The sequence below is a fragment of the Merops nubicus genome, unplaced genomic scaffold (genome assembly GCF_000691845.1).
Source record: "Merops nubicus isolate BGI_N331 unplaced genomic scaffold, ASM69184v1 scaffold36419, whole genome shotgun sequence".
Classification (NCBI taxonomy): Eukaryota; Metazoa; Chordata; class Aves; order Coraciiformes; family Meropidae; genus Merops; species Merops nubicus.
This window is the reverse complement of record NW_008633638.1, coordinates 1-13,487: the sequence shown is the minus strand read 5'-3', so window position 1 is coordinate 13,487 and position 13,487 is coordinate 1. Positions and strand designations below refer to the sequence as shown.

Genomic DNA, 13,487 nt, shown 5'->3' with positions numbered 1-13,487 from the left:
GTCAACTGCATGCCACAGAACTGGCACCACAGTAAGTAGCAGTCTTCCTCCACATTTGAGGCCCAGGAATTGTAGCCAGTGACATGTAGCAACAAGATTTCAGCTTGGTAACTTCTCCCTGCTGGATGCAGCAAAGGGAGATGGTGTTTGTAGGCTCTGTCACTCCAATGTACCACAAAGCAGGAGCTTTCCTTCCTTCCAGGTAGTCATTCTGCAGTATGCAAACACACCCAGAAGAACCACACCAAGCTGCCTCTCAGCTCTCACCAGCAGAGCAGCCACCAGTATCACCCCACTTCTTTCACTGGGCCAGTTAAACCTTGTGCTCTTTGCTGCTTTCTCTCAAGATACCGAGCTCGGGCATCCAGTATTGATTGGTCATCATTCCTTCTCTCCATCTTCTTGGCAGAGTTGTCTCTTTGTCCTTCTGGGAGGAGAATAACAGAAAGTAAAGTAATATATACTCTATGTCAAAATCCCCAGTGTCACATTTCCTCCTACTTGCAAAATATCCAAAACCCCCCAAAAGAATCTCAAATGTTTTTCAAGTCCTAGCCAGTCATCTGAACGACTTCTAGAGAGGACAGACTGCCACAGCAGGGAGGGGAAAACCAAATGAAAACAAACAAAAATCATGCCTTAACTCCCATGTCAACATTTGCAGCAGGGCTCATCTCCTACCCAGATGCCCATCTTGTTTTTTTATTCTAACAGACACTCTGTCTCTTTTGTTCTCTGTGCCCATTTCTTCTCTAAATTACACATCTCAAACTCAGAATTAGGCAGGACAGAGACAGCACAGAGGAAAAAAAAGCTTATAATAAACTATAAATTTCTGGAGGTAGGAGGAAGAGAGATGATAACATACAGATAGAGGAGTGGGAGAAGTCAATACTCCTGATCAGATACCATTAGGAACATGCATTCTCCCACAGAGCTGAGACCTTGGGAGTGCTTCTCCCAGGGGGAAAGAAAAACAAGGAATACTTTCAGTTTAAAATATTTTTTTTAAAAAAATCAAAGACTCTGTGAGCCCAAGCATTGTGTGAAAGATGCAGCTACTGCAGCCTGTTCCTAGGGCTCTGGGGCTGGGCACCAGATTCTTTGATACAAGGAAGAAGCTTTAATTAACTTTCACTATTGGAGTATTTGTAATTATTCTGTCTCAGAGTCAAATAATCATTCAGCTCATGCTGCAGCCTCTCCTTCCACTGGGTACTAATTAAGCCTTTGTGAGCTATTCAGCCACCTATTTTTATGAAGCTCTCAGAAACACATCTATAAGGTCAATATTAATCTCAAGTTAATTTACAATTGCCTGGTGAAGCCAAAAAGTTAAGTGGGATAAAGAGAATAAACCTCAGCTCCTTGGGCTTCAGAAAAATAGATGTGGCTCCTCCCCATTATCAACTAATGCAAATATCCTTTCCAGCAAATTTATAACCAAACCAAATTCCTGGTTTTGATCGTTTAAAATGGCTGATTCATACAACAGTGCAGGAAAGAAAGAGGTGCTGGCCTGTGCACAAGAGTCTAAATCCTTTCCACTGTTAAGGAAACTGAAGAGCACATATACTGCCAGTGCCTGTACTGGGGATTAAATCAAAGTTTTGGAAGGGTCAGCTCAGGAGTAGAGAGGCCCTCTGAATACTCAGCTGCTTTATGAAACCTGCTGACAGAAGAATTCCAAGAATGCCAAGCAGCCAGACCAGTTAGCAGGCACCAGTTTTAATCAAAACTGACTACTTAAACATATTGTCAGAATGAGACACTCACCAAAACACCTTTTCCTCTGTGTGTTTTGTTTGGTGGGTTTTTTAGGGTTGGGTTATTTTTCTTCCCCATACCTCATAGCCCTTGGGACTTCTCCCTCTCAGGACAATATTATTTTGGGTATCTATGGCTAGATGCCCTTCACAAGCTTAAATGGTCAGACTCAAAATGCTTTTATTCAACTCTGCATTAAAGTTCTGCTCCTGCCAGTTAGAGTAAACCAAAAGGAGGGGGAAGCACGGCAAGAACCACTGAGCAGACACCACCACACACACTGCAGAGGCAGGAAAATAAGGATTACAAAACTGTAGTAAGACAAGAAAACACCTTGTAACTACACCTATCAAGTGCTAAACAGATGAACACCTACTAGTCCAGAATTCATTCAGTGACATCATACACACACATCTACAGCCACCGAGAAAACCACACACGCATCCCAGACAAGGACTAGTAACGAACTTACCCAACTGCCTTTTAAGGTCCTCCTTATGCTGCCACTTGGTTATTTCCTCCTCAGTCACCTCCTCCCGTGCCACGTTGCTCAGCTCATAGGCATCAATCTGGTGCAGCCTTGGCAGCAGGTCCCTGACCCACTCGTAGCGAACGGGACACACCGTGCGCACGTAGATCTTGGCTGTCACGGTGACGTCGTGGAAGATGATCCACTCCAGGTGTGGCTCCTGGTTGTACAGCTCAAAAAGCAAGAGATTATTTTAGAACTGCTCAAAAATCAGTTTTATTTCTAGAGCACACTCCAGTGGAACATCTTCAGATGCAAGAAGGAGCTAAAGATATTATCCTAAAGTTTCAGACAGGGAAACTTAAGGCCTAATGACTTGCTTACAATGACCTAAATCCAAAGAGCCAGAGAGAAAGCTCAGTTAATGTCACACTCATTTCAGAAGCCAAACATATGCAAATTTGAAGAAGTGAGACTCTTGCCCACCCTCAAAACGAACACTTCTGCTTCTCCTGGCTGTAAGTGAGCACAGACCAAACACAAGAGGAAGAGTTTACAGGGAGCTGCTTCTTATTCCTTTTACAAGTTGTTTGCTGTTTTATTATTGCAGCCTCTGGTAACTTACTGCAGATGAAGGATGGATATAAACTATGCTGCCATGTCCGTCCATTGTGCAGAATGTCTTGGCTGCAGATCTGAAAGGTTTGTGAAAACAATAAACAAATAAGGAAACTTACTTCACTGTCTTTAGACAGCAACACAAAACTAAGCAAATCAGTAGCAGTATAGAAAAAAATACTCAGATGTATAAGCAGAGGAAGACCCTTCCAGAATTAAACTGTAAAAATAAAAAGCCAGTGAGGAATAAAAATGTGTCTAATTTACCAGAGTAACACTGCAGCTATACCACCACAATAATAAACAGGGTTTGAAGCCTTTGACAGCCACAATAATTGGACATTTCTAAGCCCTTTAGGATTGGGAACTACTCATCAGCTTGCAAGTGCATTTCACAGACAGAAAAACTCTTATTCCAAGGATGTAAGCAAATTCCCCAGGAATGAGAGTCAAAAAGCAACGTATGCCCCAGGAAACACCACCTGCAAATGCTGCTTTGCTGCTTTTTAACAATACACAGCCTTACTGTTCTGTTTCAATATGCAGCTACAATTTTAAAGAATATTGATAATATCTTTCAGTTCTCCAAACTTTATTACTTACCTCCTAGCAACATTGATAAAGTATCCTGCACACAGACACCTTCTTAGCATTTCAGTTCTGGAGCCTTCAAATGTCTCTTTAGGGAAGTCTGGCAGCTACATAAAGAAAAAACATGAATCAGGATCTTTCCTAAAGAAAAAGCTGCTATGCCTCCTCCATCCCAAGGATTTTAGACTCCAAGTTTCTCACCCTATGGAAACCATGAGGAGAGAAGAACTCCTCCTTGCTTGTTACCACCATCATACCTGTCAGTTCAACAAGCCACAGCCAGGATGCTCCAATAAACATTTAAGTAGATTAGTTTCCACTGGAGAAAGGCAGCAGCCATTTGGCAAAGGCTCACACAGCCAGTACATATCTTAAATATATATAAAAATGATGTTTCATTACCTGTTTCAGTTTGCTGATTATTTCCCGAAGTTGTTTTTCCACACTAAAAGCAGATTTTAAAGCTCTCCAGTGGATCCAGTGTTTCTGGCACCAAGCTGAAGGAGACTTGCTGAGGACAGAAATACTTGTATTATAAAGAAGCCCTTTGTAAGCTGCAGGCAGAAAGTTGCCTCTATTTTTTGTTATGGTCGTACAAAGAAGGCAACCTACACAGCCAGATACTTTGTTAGTTTAAATAATAGGTGTCTTGACAGCAAATACAGGTCACAATAAGGAATAAATCTGCAATAAAGTACAGTGCATATATGTGCATATCCACAATACATCTAAAACCCATCAGCAGCTGGGAGTTATGAGCAATGCAAAAGCTGTTACTGGAAGGAATCATTTTATACCTTGCTTTGCACTGTTCAAAAATATTTAAGAGGGTTGCAAAGTCATTGCATCCTCCCACTTGTGAAGAAAGCTCCTGGTGTTGAAGCTCAGCCTCCTTTTGCTTCTGAGGATCACCTGAGGAAATAAGTTACAGCTCACTTTAACAAAGTCATTCTTTTTTATCACTCCTTAATTTTCTGTGAGCATCTCTCCAAAGTGTGTTTGACAGTCTCAGCTCTTTATTCATGTTATTTTTGGATTTCTCTCTCCTCCACAGCTGCTTTTACAGTTCTTCCTCCTTCCACTACTGCTGAACAAGAACACGTAAATGCTATTAAATCTGTGATTAATCTCATCAATCAGCACGAGGGATGAAGAACTCTAGTCTCTTAGAAAGAAAGGCTCTATGTATTTCTCTCTCACAATCAATTCAGACATCAAGATGGACAGATAAAGGAACAGTGACCTTAAACAAACAGCTCACTGGGATCAAGTGAAAGTTTTGCCAAAACCAAAACTGTTGAAATCACCCCATCATAGCACTAATCTATTTAACTCAGCTTTTGTCCTAGTTCTCAAGCTCCATAGCCAGGAGGTCTTAAATAAGAGTCTAGAAAAGATCCAATCTGTGAGCTTAGTGGGAATTCACCTTCACTAAATGCTAGGAATGTACCAGGCAAAACCAACACTTCCAAAGTGTTATTTCAAGTGTTAAAGACACAAAAAATTTCCTCCCCAGCACAACCCATGCCCCTCAGTAGAGAGGGATCCAGCTGCAAAGGCCAGTGCACAGCACTGCTGCCCTACTGCAGACAACATCAGGAGCTTGCAGGAACTAAAATGAACACCCATGAAGTCAGGAGGCCTGTTCACATGCATACTGCACACAAGTGTGTTCAGGGTGGGAGCCTCTCTGCCTCCTGATGCCTGGGGTTGCTGGGGAGTAACACGGAGCAGATAAGGAGGGCACCCTGCTGGGTGGGGGATGGGAAAGCAAACACACGTTTGCCACAAAGGGAAAGACCCCCGGGCAGAATTCAGGCTATCAGTACTGCCAGCAGTGCCTCCAGCTGCTGCCCTAACAGGCACGGTTAATACACTACAGAGGTAACTGGGCCAGAGCCAGTGAGTGACTAGAAAGGACAAAGGTCTCCCACAAAACCTGTGCTACATACAAAGGCTATAGGCAGCACAGCTGGGGGGCAGGTGGGGGGGAAGGAGAAAGGAAGGAGGACATGGGAGAATGGGTTCAGCACTAGTGAGAGGTGCTGGCTTGGAACCACAGCAAAAGTATATTTTCCATTTAGAAAAACACTGGAGATAGAGGCAGTGACAACTGAGGTTCTCCCAATAACTCAGAGTTACTGAACAGAAGAGCCAATGCAGAGGAGACTCCATGCATTAAAAACAATCAGTCCCTGTGTTTTCTGTACTGAGACCAACAGCAAAACATCTGCTGTGGTTTCTTTCTCTGGTGGGTAGGGTTGGGTTGTTGGTTTTTTTAAGGGGTTTAGGGTTTGGTTTTGTCTGAGGGGCAGGGGGAGTGTGTTTTTTTTTTTTTTGTTTTCCCCTCCTGTAACACAGCTTTCCCCCTTATGACCTCCCAGCAACCACTCTCTCACCCATGTGTTGCTTTACAGCTCACAGCCTCGGGACAAATGCAACCAAATTCCATGCTATTTTGAAGTCTTTGGAACAGCTGTTGTCTAATTCCCAACGTGCAATGTGCCCTGACTCCAAGACCACAGAAAGCTGTAAAAGCATACAGGCAAAATGCCATTGTGTATTTGTCCTAATCTCACCATTCTTCCCTACAGATCTCCTACAATGCACTCCAGAAGACAAGGCATTGCACTTGAGGAATCTTCCTCACCCTGCAATGTGAGCATTATGCAAAGCATTAGTTCAAGGTAAATGCTTATCTCCCACCAGTGTCTGGCCCAGCTAAGGAGACCAGTTTGCTCCCTGGCAGGAGTATCCTTACAGTCAAGTGAAGTCTTGTGCTACCACTGTTCAAAACATAAAATCAGCTCCCATTTCATAACCATGGCCTTCACAAACTATCAGCACACAAAACTACTGAGAGCAAAAACCCTGCAGAGGGCAGCTGTAGGAAAGGTCTGCAGGTGAAGCAGCATGTGCTGCCTAACCCCTGCCCCAGACATCCCAGCCCAAGCAGAACTGCCCACCCCCCTGAGGCTGCTCTGGGGTCAGGGGCTGCCTACCTGGACGAATGAAGACATTTTCCACAGACAGCATGGCTGCTATGGGAAGCAGCAGATCTTCACAGTCAAGGGAAGCAGCTTTTATGACAGCACAGGCCAGGTTGGGAGGGAGGGGAAACTGCACCAGGAATTCACCCAGTCTTGTCACGTGGCCTCTCCTTAACCCAGGGAAGATTCAAATGCCACATTCAACAAAACCATGTTTAAATGTAAATTACAACACAAACACATCACAGCCACCATGCACTGATAAAAAAGGGCATGAAAGAAGCATTTCCCTCTGGACTGTTCCAACACCTCAGTCTGTGTGCCCAGAGAGGTGCTGGAGACGTGCAGCAAGTGTCACTAGCAGCAGAATGTTTCACCTTTCTCCAGTTTGCTTTCCCCTGCTTCATGGCAAGCAAAGCCAGCTTTTTAACTGTACCAGATATTCACTTTTAAAGGCTTTCTTTTGGTTTGTTTTTCAAGAAGAATTCCTGGAAGCTTAGGACAAGATCTCACTTCCTGCCTCGAGTTCTTGAATGGGCCTCCCAGCTCGTGCCTAAGCACCTTCATCACAACAGTCTGGGAGCTGCTGTCAGGAACTACAGCAGAGTTGAGGTCACTTGTCTGAGGTCACTCAGGAACTCCAGGACAATGTGAAGTTAATCTCTCTATCTCTCAAGTCATAAGCCATGCCCTAAACCTGATCTGACAGAGACTATATTAAAACCCAGTAGTTAACCGCCAGGTCTGATGAGGAAACATTCTACTGCTTGGGGAAGTCCTTTAGTCTATGTGAACAACTCACTGCCACCAGTTAAACTATTAGATTTTAAATTCTTGTAGTGAGTGCAATCCTCTATTTTTTACCTGTCAATAGCATCACACTGGTAAAGTTCCTTGAGAGCCTCTAAAATGTGTCTTTCTTCAGGGCAGTCCAAATAGGGAAATCTACAGTGAAAAAATGACATAACAAAATCTCACTGTTCAGATTCAGGACAGCTTTGTTAGTGTTCACATTGATTAAAACACTCTTGCAACCTTCCAACACAGGTTTCTGACCCAAGTGCACATAAGCACCTTCAAGATATGTTTTATTGTATGCATAGCCTCAGGCTGAAGAATTATGATGACAAATCCCAGCATGGCACATGCAAAGATGAACTGTATTTTCTGCACAAGCATGATCCTAAAATTAAACAGTTCCACAGAGATGAAGCTTTTGGGATACCAACATCAGTAATTTAAAAGGTGAACTATTAACTATTTCATTTTGGAGAGAGGAAGCTGGTTTTGGCACAAACTCAAAGAGAACTTGAGCTCAGGCTCCCATCTGGCATTAAAGACCAAGGAGAAGAGGAGAAAAGCTGATTGGATCAACGGGCCACAGTTGGGACCTAATCCTGCCTCCTGCCAACAGGCTGCTGCTGCCCAGGCTGCTGGGACTCAGGAGAGAACCATAATCTCCCCTTCCATGTAGGTTACCTTATGACATCATGCACAGAAAGGCACTTCAGGGTCAGGATGACAGATGTCAGGCTGGTTCTCCTGATCTCTGGCACTGTGTGGTCAGGCATGCACTGCTCCCAGAACTCTCTGCTGTACAGCCTGTAGCTCTTCCCTGAGGAGGTCCTGCCAGCCCGGCCAGCTCGCTGAGTGGCCTCACTCCTTCCAGGACAAAACAAAAAAAATCCAAACTCTTGATCCCTTCTGTTATTCCCCACAGAAGCACACTGTAATTATGATAAATAACTGCAATTTCTATGACTGAAGATGGAAGATATGTTATACTGTGCAGCAGATGAGAAATCCAGCTACACAAGAACCAGCTGAATGAAGCAGCATTTCTGTGCAAGGGAGGATTTTCTGAAGCTGCTCTGAATCAGGCTGTTGTATTCAGCACACAAAGATGACACGTGAGCCACTGTTCAGACTACAGACACTGCTCTGTCAATTCCTTATGTCTGTAACTTGTAAGAAATTATATGTCCTGAACCACTTTCTATTTAGCAGCAAACAAAATGGCTTTAAATTACAGACCCTCAAAGCCAGTACCTCCCCCCTTTTATTTACTTGTTTGAAAATCAACCAAGGCACAGTATTGTCAGACCAACTCCCAGAAACACCAAGCACACAACCTTTTTAAAGCTTACTTTGAAATGGGAACCACCTCCAGGATGTCCAAGCCAACTCGGGGGTTATGATTCAACTGCTTCACAAACCCACTATCTACCACATATCTGAAAAAGATTCATACTCTGTCAGAGAAGAAAACAACAGACACCTCAGTAGACAGACAGGTAACTGCCACATGCATATCATCAAAGCAAGAACACATTCACCCTACAACCACTCCAAACAGGTAGTTACACTTTGCTGGTCACTGCAGGCCTGCAAGGCTTCAGTCTGCAGGATGTCTCAAATACCTCCCAGCACCCAAAGAGACTATGCTCATTTAATGAAGATTTTATTTCAGATTAGGGTCCAACAATATTAGTTACCTATAAGACTATAAAATAGTATCAAAGGGTTTTTTTATTCACTACATGCTCAAAAAAAAGCAACAGGTAATAATTACTGGGCAGGAACAGTAGCAGAAGGAAGTCTCAGGGGCATTTTTCCAGTAATCTAAGCTAGTAATATAAATCTAGTAGAACTTTCTGAATTATTTCCTCTGTTACAGCTCTTACAAAGGACAGCAAACAATACCTGACTCCTTCAATAGTCAGAGATGTGGCAGCAATGTTTGTGGAGACCACACATTTCCTAACTCCTGCAGGAGCTGGCAAGAATATGCTCTTCTGCTGATCTAAAATGACAGATAGTCAGTCAAACAATCTGTAGTGTTACAAAGCTCTCATTTCAAACCACACCTCTAACACTGTGCAAACTTAAAGGCTTAGTGAAAGTTAATGGAATGAAATTAGGATGTGAACAATGTGAAATGCTAAAATACAGATCTGGTACTATTTTAGCATGTCAGAAGTCAGAGAATATCTTCTGTATTGCTTGCATATTCAGGAAGATTTTGAGATCAAGAAAGGCCAACTCTCCTGGATGCTTCCTAACCCAGAGCTAGGAAAAACAAGCAAGATGTCTGGTCTTAACAGAATCACAAAGCACTTGAAAGGTTTCAACAACCACAGCAAGTGAAGGAGAACATGAAAAGATTCATTTAAACCCCCATGTTTCCAGTAAATCATCTTTTACCATGTAACACAGCAGCATATGATTATTATGATTATATGCTTATATGATTATTCCATTAATCCATTTGGCTTTCCAAAGAACAAAAAACAAGGGAGTTGTAAATTCAACTTTCCCCTGTAATTTTCTCACTTACCATACTTGAAAAATAGAAAAATGCTTTTAAGGAAAATTATCTTGTGTATCTAAAAAATATTAAAATACAGTGGCCTCTGAAAAACTACCACAAACAAAAAGAATACAGTATCACTCTCAGTCAGGAATCTAACACCTCTCATGGAGTGAGGAAGAAGTTACAGCTTTCATTTATGCAACTTTTCATTTAGCTCTTTTGGGGAGGTAAAAATTTTGCTCCCTCCCTCCAGACCTTTTACCCTAGAGCACTTTCAGATGGAAATTGCTGTCCTGCTCTTCTGGAAACTTATTCAGCCTCTTGGCATTCTACACACTGCACCCACATTTAAACATCACACTCAAGCTCATCTGAAAACACAGTGCCTGTGTTCAGTAAAGGTCACAAGGCCCTTGTTTTTAACTCTTTGAAACCAACTGCTGTACTGCTGCCAAACAGAACAGACTGACTCTGATAACCTGTACTCTTCTGTACTGTGTGACACTGTGCTGCTGCTATCTTCCCTTACAGCCTGTTCTCAGCTGATGGAAAGACCTTTTCCATACAAAATAGAACATGAGGGCCTAAGTAAGACATCTGAACTCTCAGTTACACAATATCCCCCCTCCTAAGCTGGAGACCTTGTGAAGCCATTTCAGTGAACATGAATTTTCCCTGGAGGCTTCTGTACCAGTACAGAGAAGGCTGAAGTTTGATCAGTTTATGACTGTCACAGAAAGAACCTGTAGTGCTACAGCACCGTAACAAACGGGTTAATTAATGCCATTTTTTCCAATCACAACAGAAACATTTGATTAGTACACTGTTTTTAACAACTCTTGCAGTTAGCATTTATGTGAATTAAGTTCCATGTGACACTGTATGCTTCTACCTGTTGACATTGAGCCATACAATGGTAAGATGAGGAGACCTTCAACAGACCGATCGTGCACTTCATAGCGGTAATCGATAGATTCTGCTTTCTTGAAGAGTAAGTCACAAGCTCTTTCTATCTCTATTTGACCTAAAAAAACATACAAGAGCATTCAGAGCAACCTACGTTGCTAGAACTCTGCCTTCCTGATTTGTCACATCTTTAAACAAGATTGTTTTGCCAATATTAGAGTCATCATTACAAGCAAGACTATTTATGGGAGTTAGTTTAGGAGGGGATGTCCCATCTTTCCACAGTGCCTCTCACAAAGGCTCTTCCTTAAAAGGTGACTTAAAAGTGCCTGGGCCATGCACTGAGGTAGGGTTTTGCAGCTAAAGAAATTCTCCCTTCCTGACTTAACAATAAAACAAAACACACAGACAATACAAACAGAGCAATTTTAGCAAAGGAAGAAAAGCTTACAGGCAAATTTTTAGGTTAGTGTTTTTCTTATCTGATCTCAAACACAATGTGCTCTGAAAGCTGTCCCTTCACAGGACTATGAGCATCTACCTGCAGCCCTCCCTTCTCTGCTTGCTGCTCTGGGGCAAACCAGAGAGCCACTGGCAGGACGCCCTGCTCTGCTGGCAATGCCATGCTTCTCCTGCAACAACCATCAGTTCTTGAGAGGAAAATTCTCACCTGTCAGGAACACCAAGATGTCACCTGCTGGTTCATTCAAGTGGATATCCAGTGTCACCTTCACAGCCTGAAACAAACAACAAACAAGCCAATAACAGCTGGAATCTCCCTTGCTCTTTCTAAAACTCAGTATAACTAATTCATCCCTCCACCCTGCAGAGATGCTAAGACTACAGCAGCTGATTCTTGTGGTCTTTCAGAGATGATAATCACACCCAGACCAGAGCCCACCCCCCAGAGGCCAAGTGAAGCAGGCCAGACCTCTGTGAGGTACGCAGAGCCGCCCACGTCCCGCGGGCTGAGCAGGTTGCAGAATATCTCCTTGACAGGGTAACTTCTTCCTGGAATGTGCAGCACTGAACAGTGCCCGAAGAACTCCGAGAGCTTGTCAACCTCCAGGGTGGCTGACATCACCACCACCTTCATGGCTGTCTTCCTGCCTGATGGTGTCTTCTGTAGAAACAGCTTCTTCAGCAAACCAAATAAAATATCCTAACAGAAAACCAGAAGCAACTTGTATTAGTACCCCTGTTTTCTGAGAGGTGCCTGATGAACTTGGAGGGGACTGATTTTATCCCACTGAGAACAAAGACAGAAAATCATATCTTTAGGACTTAAGCACTCAGAAGAGCTTCTCCTGCAACATACACTTACCCTGATCATTTCCTAAGTGTGCTAACTGGTTTCTAGAATTGGATATTTTTTAACAGCTCTTCTCACAGCCTATCCACAGAATCAGTGGAACTTCATTTTTATACTCTCAGACCCATTTTAAGAAATCATCACCTTTATCCAGCACACATTACTTGACTGAGTGTGCACTCTCCTTTGCTGTACTATTTATTGTCACCACTTTAGCAAGTTTATTTGACTCTGCAGTGCTCTGGATTAAAAAATTGCTCCTTTTAGTTAGACACAGGTGAAGGAGCAATAAGTTCTAACATAACCCCAGCTCAATTACTTGCAATACACTCAGAGGCTTGAGGGCAGATCTGGGACTCAGGAAGCACGTTCCCTTCCCCCAGCTGCACCAGTAGATTAGGTTGTTTGACACAACACAAGCTCTTCAGGACTGAATGACTCCTGTCTTGCTTCACTTGCCACAGAAGGGTCAGAGTGACATTTGATAGTCCTTGGTACTGAGCTCAGTCTGGACACTTCCATGATCCCAAAAGCCACAATCTCTTTGCACAGTCACGTACACGCCCTAAGAAACTTCAGGCCTTAGAGTGAGGGAGATGGTTTAGGCCTTTGTTTGTTTGCAGGTTTGTTTTTGCTTTTTTATTTACAACTCTAATAGAAAGTTTGTGTTTGCTGCACTGGCTTCATACTCCTAGAAATTTTGGGAATGAATCCAATAGCCAGCCAAGTTTTAACTGCTTTCAAACACAACAGCTACAACAATCCCAACAGGATTACAGGCTGCATCTTATTTTCAGATTATGCAGCATATAATAAACAAAGGAGCAATTCTATGGTCTTAGGACAGCAAAAGGGTAAAGCACATCCATAGGAAGTCAGTCCAAATCCTTAGGGATTGGGCAGAAAAGAAAGTAGATCTCAGTAAAGTAAAAACAGTGACCCAAAAGGACAGATGTAAAGCAACACTCACAGTGCTGAGGCTCCGCTCGTGGGCTTCATCCAAAATGATGATGCTGTACTTGCTGAGAAGGGGGTCTGCCAAAATGTGCCTCAGCAGGCAGCCATCTGTCATGTACTTGATGGCAGTGTCCTGGAGGGTTTGATGAGACATTCAGCTCTTAGCCTGGACTTTAATTTCATGGTAAACACTCCTACACAGATCACTTATTTGTGCAGAACACACAGATTGCAGCACAGGTACTGAGGCATGTCAGGCACCCAAAACACATGATCAAATGAGTTACCTGATGCTTACAACTGCAGCCCCACCAAAGCTGTGACAGGCCAGAGACCCTCAGAACAGGCCACAGGGCCACATCACCCCACAGCGAGGCCCACGGGCAAACAACTGAGCTGCAGTCCAATCCCTCCCCTCCCCTGGCCACGTCCCCCGCAGGAGCACGGCCCCCGGAGCCCTACCTCGGTACTGCAGTCGTCGAATCGGACCTGGTACCCGACGAGTCCCCCCAGCGCGCAGCCCATCTCCTCGGCCACCCGCTGCGCCACCGAGATGGTGGCGAC

At 43.5% G+C, this 13,487-nt stretch overlaps 1 protein-coding gene across 1 annotated transcript; it reads right to left on the bottom strand.

The window, feature by feature from the left end:
• Nucleotides 1-287: 287 nt before the first annotated feature.
• DHX40 (DEAH (Asp-Glu-Ala-His) box polypeptide 40) lies at nt 288-13,484 on the bottom strand (the record flags this gene model as incomplete). The annotated part of the gene is made up of 16 exons (XM_008948327.1): nt 288-427; nt 2,240-2,468; nt 2,862-2,931; nt 3,458-3,552; nt 3,848-3,956; nt 4,243-4,357; nt 6,448-6,605; nt 7,300-7,380; nt 7,915-8,097; nt 8,583-8,669; nt 9,139-9,238; nt 10,641-10,772; nt 11,325-11,391; nt 11,586-11,816; nt 12,937-13,056; nt 13,386-13,484. Coding segments are annotated over 16 exons (2,016 nt in total), but the record flags the coding sequence as incomplete, so codon positions are not given.
• Between the last annotated feature and the right edge of the window lie 3 nt (nt 13,485-13,487).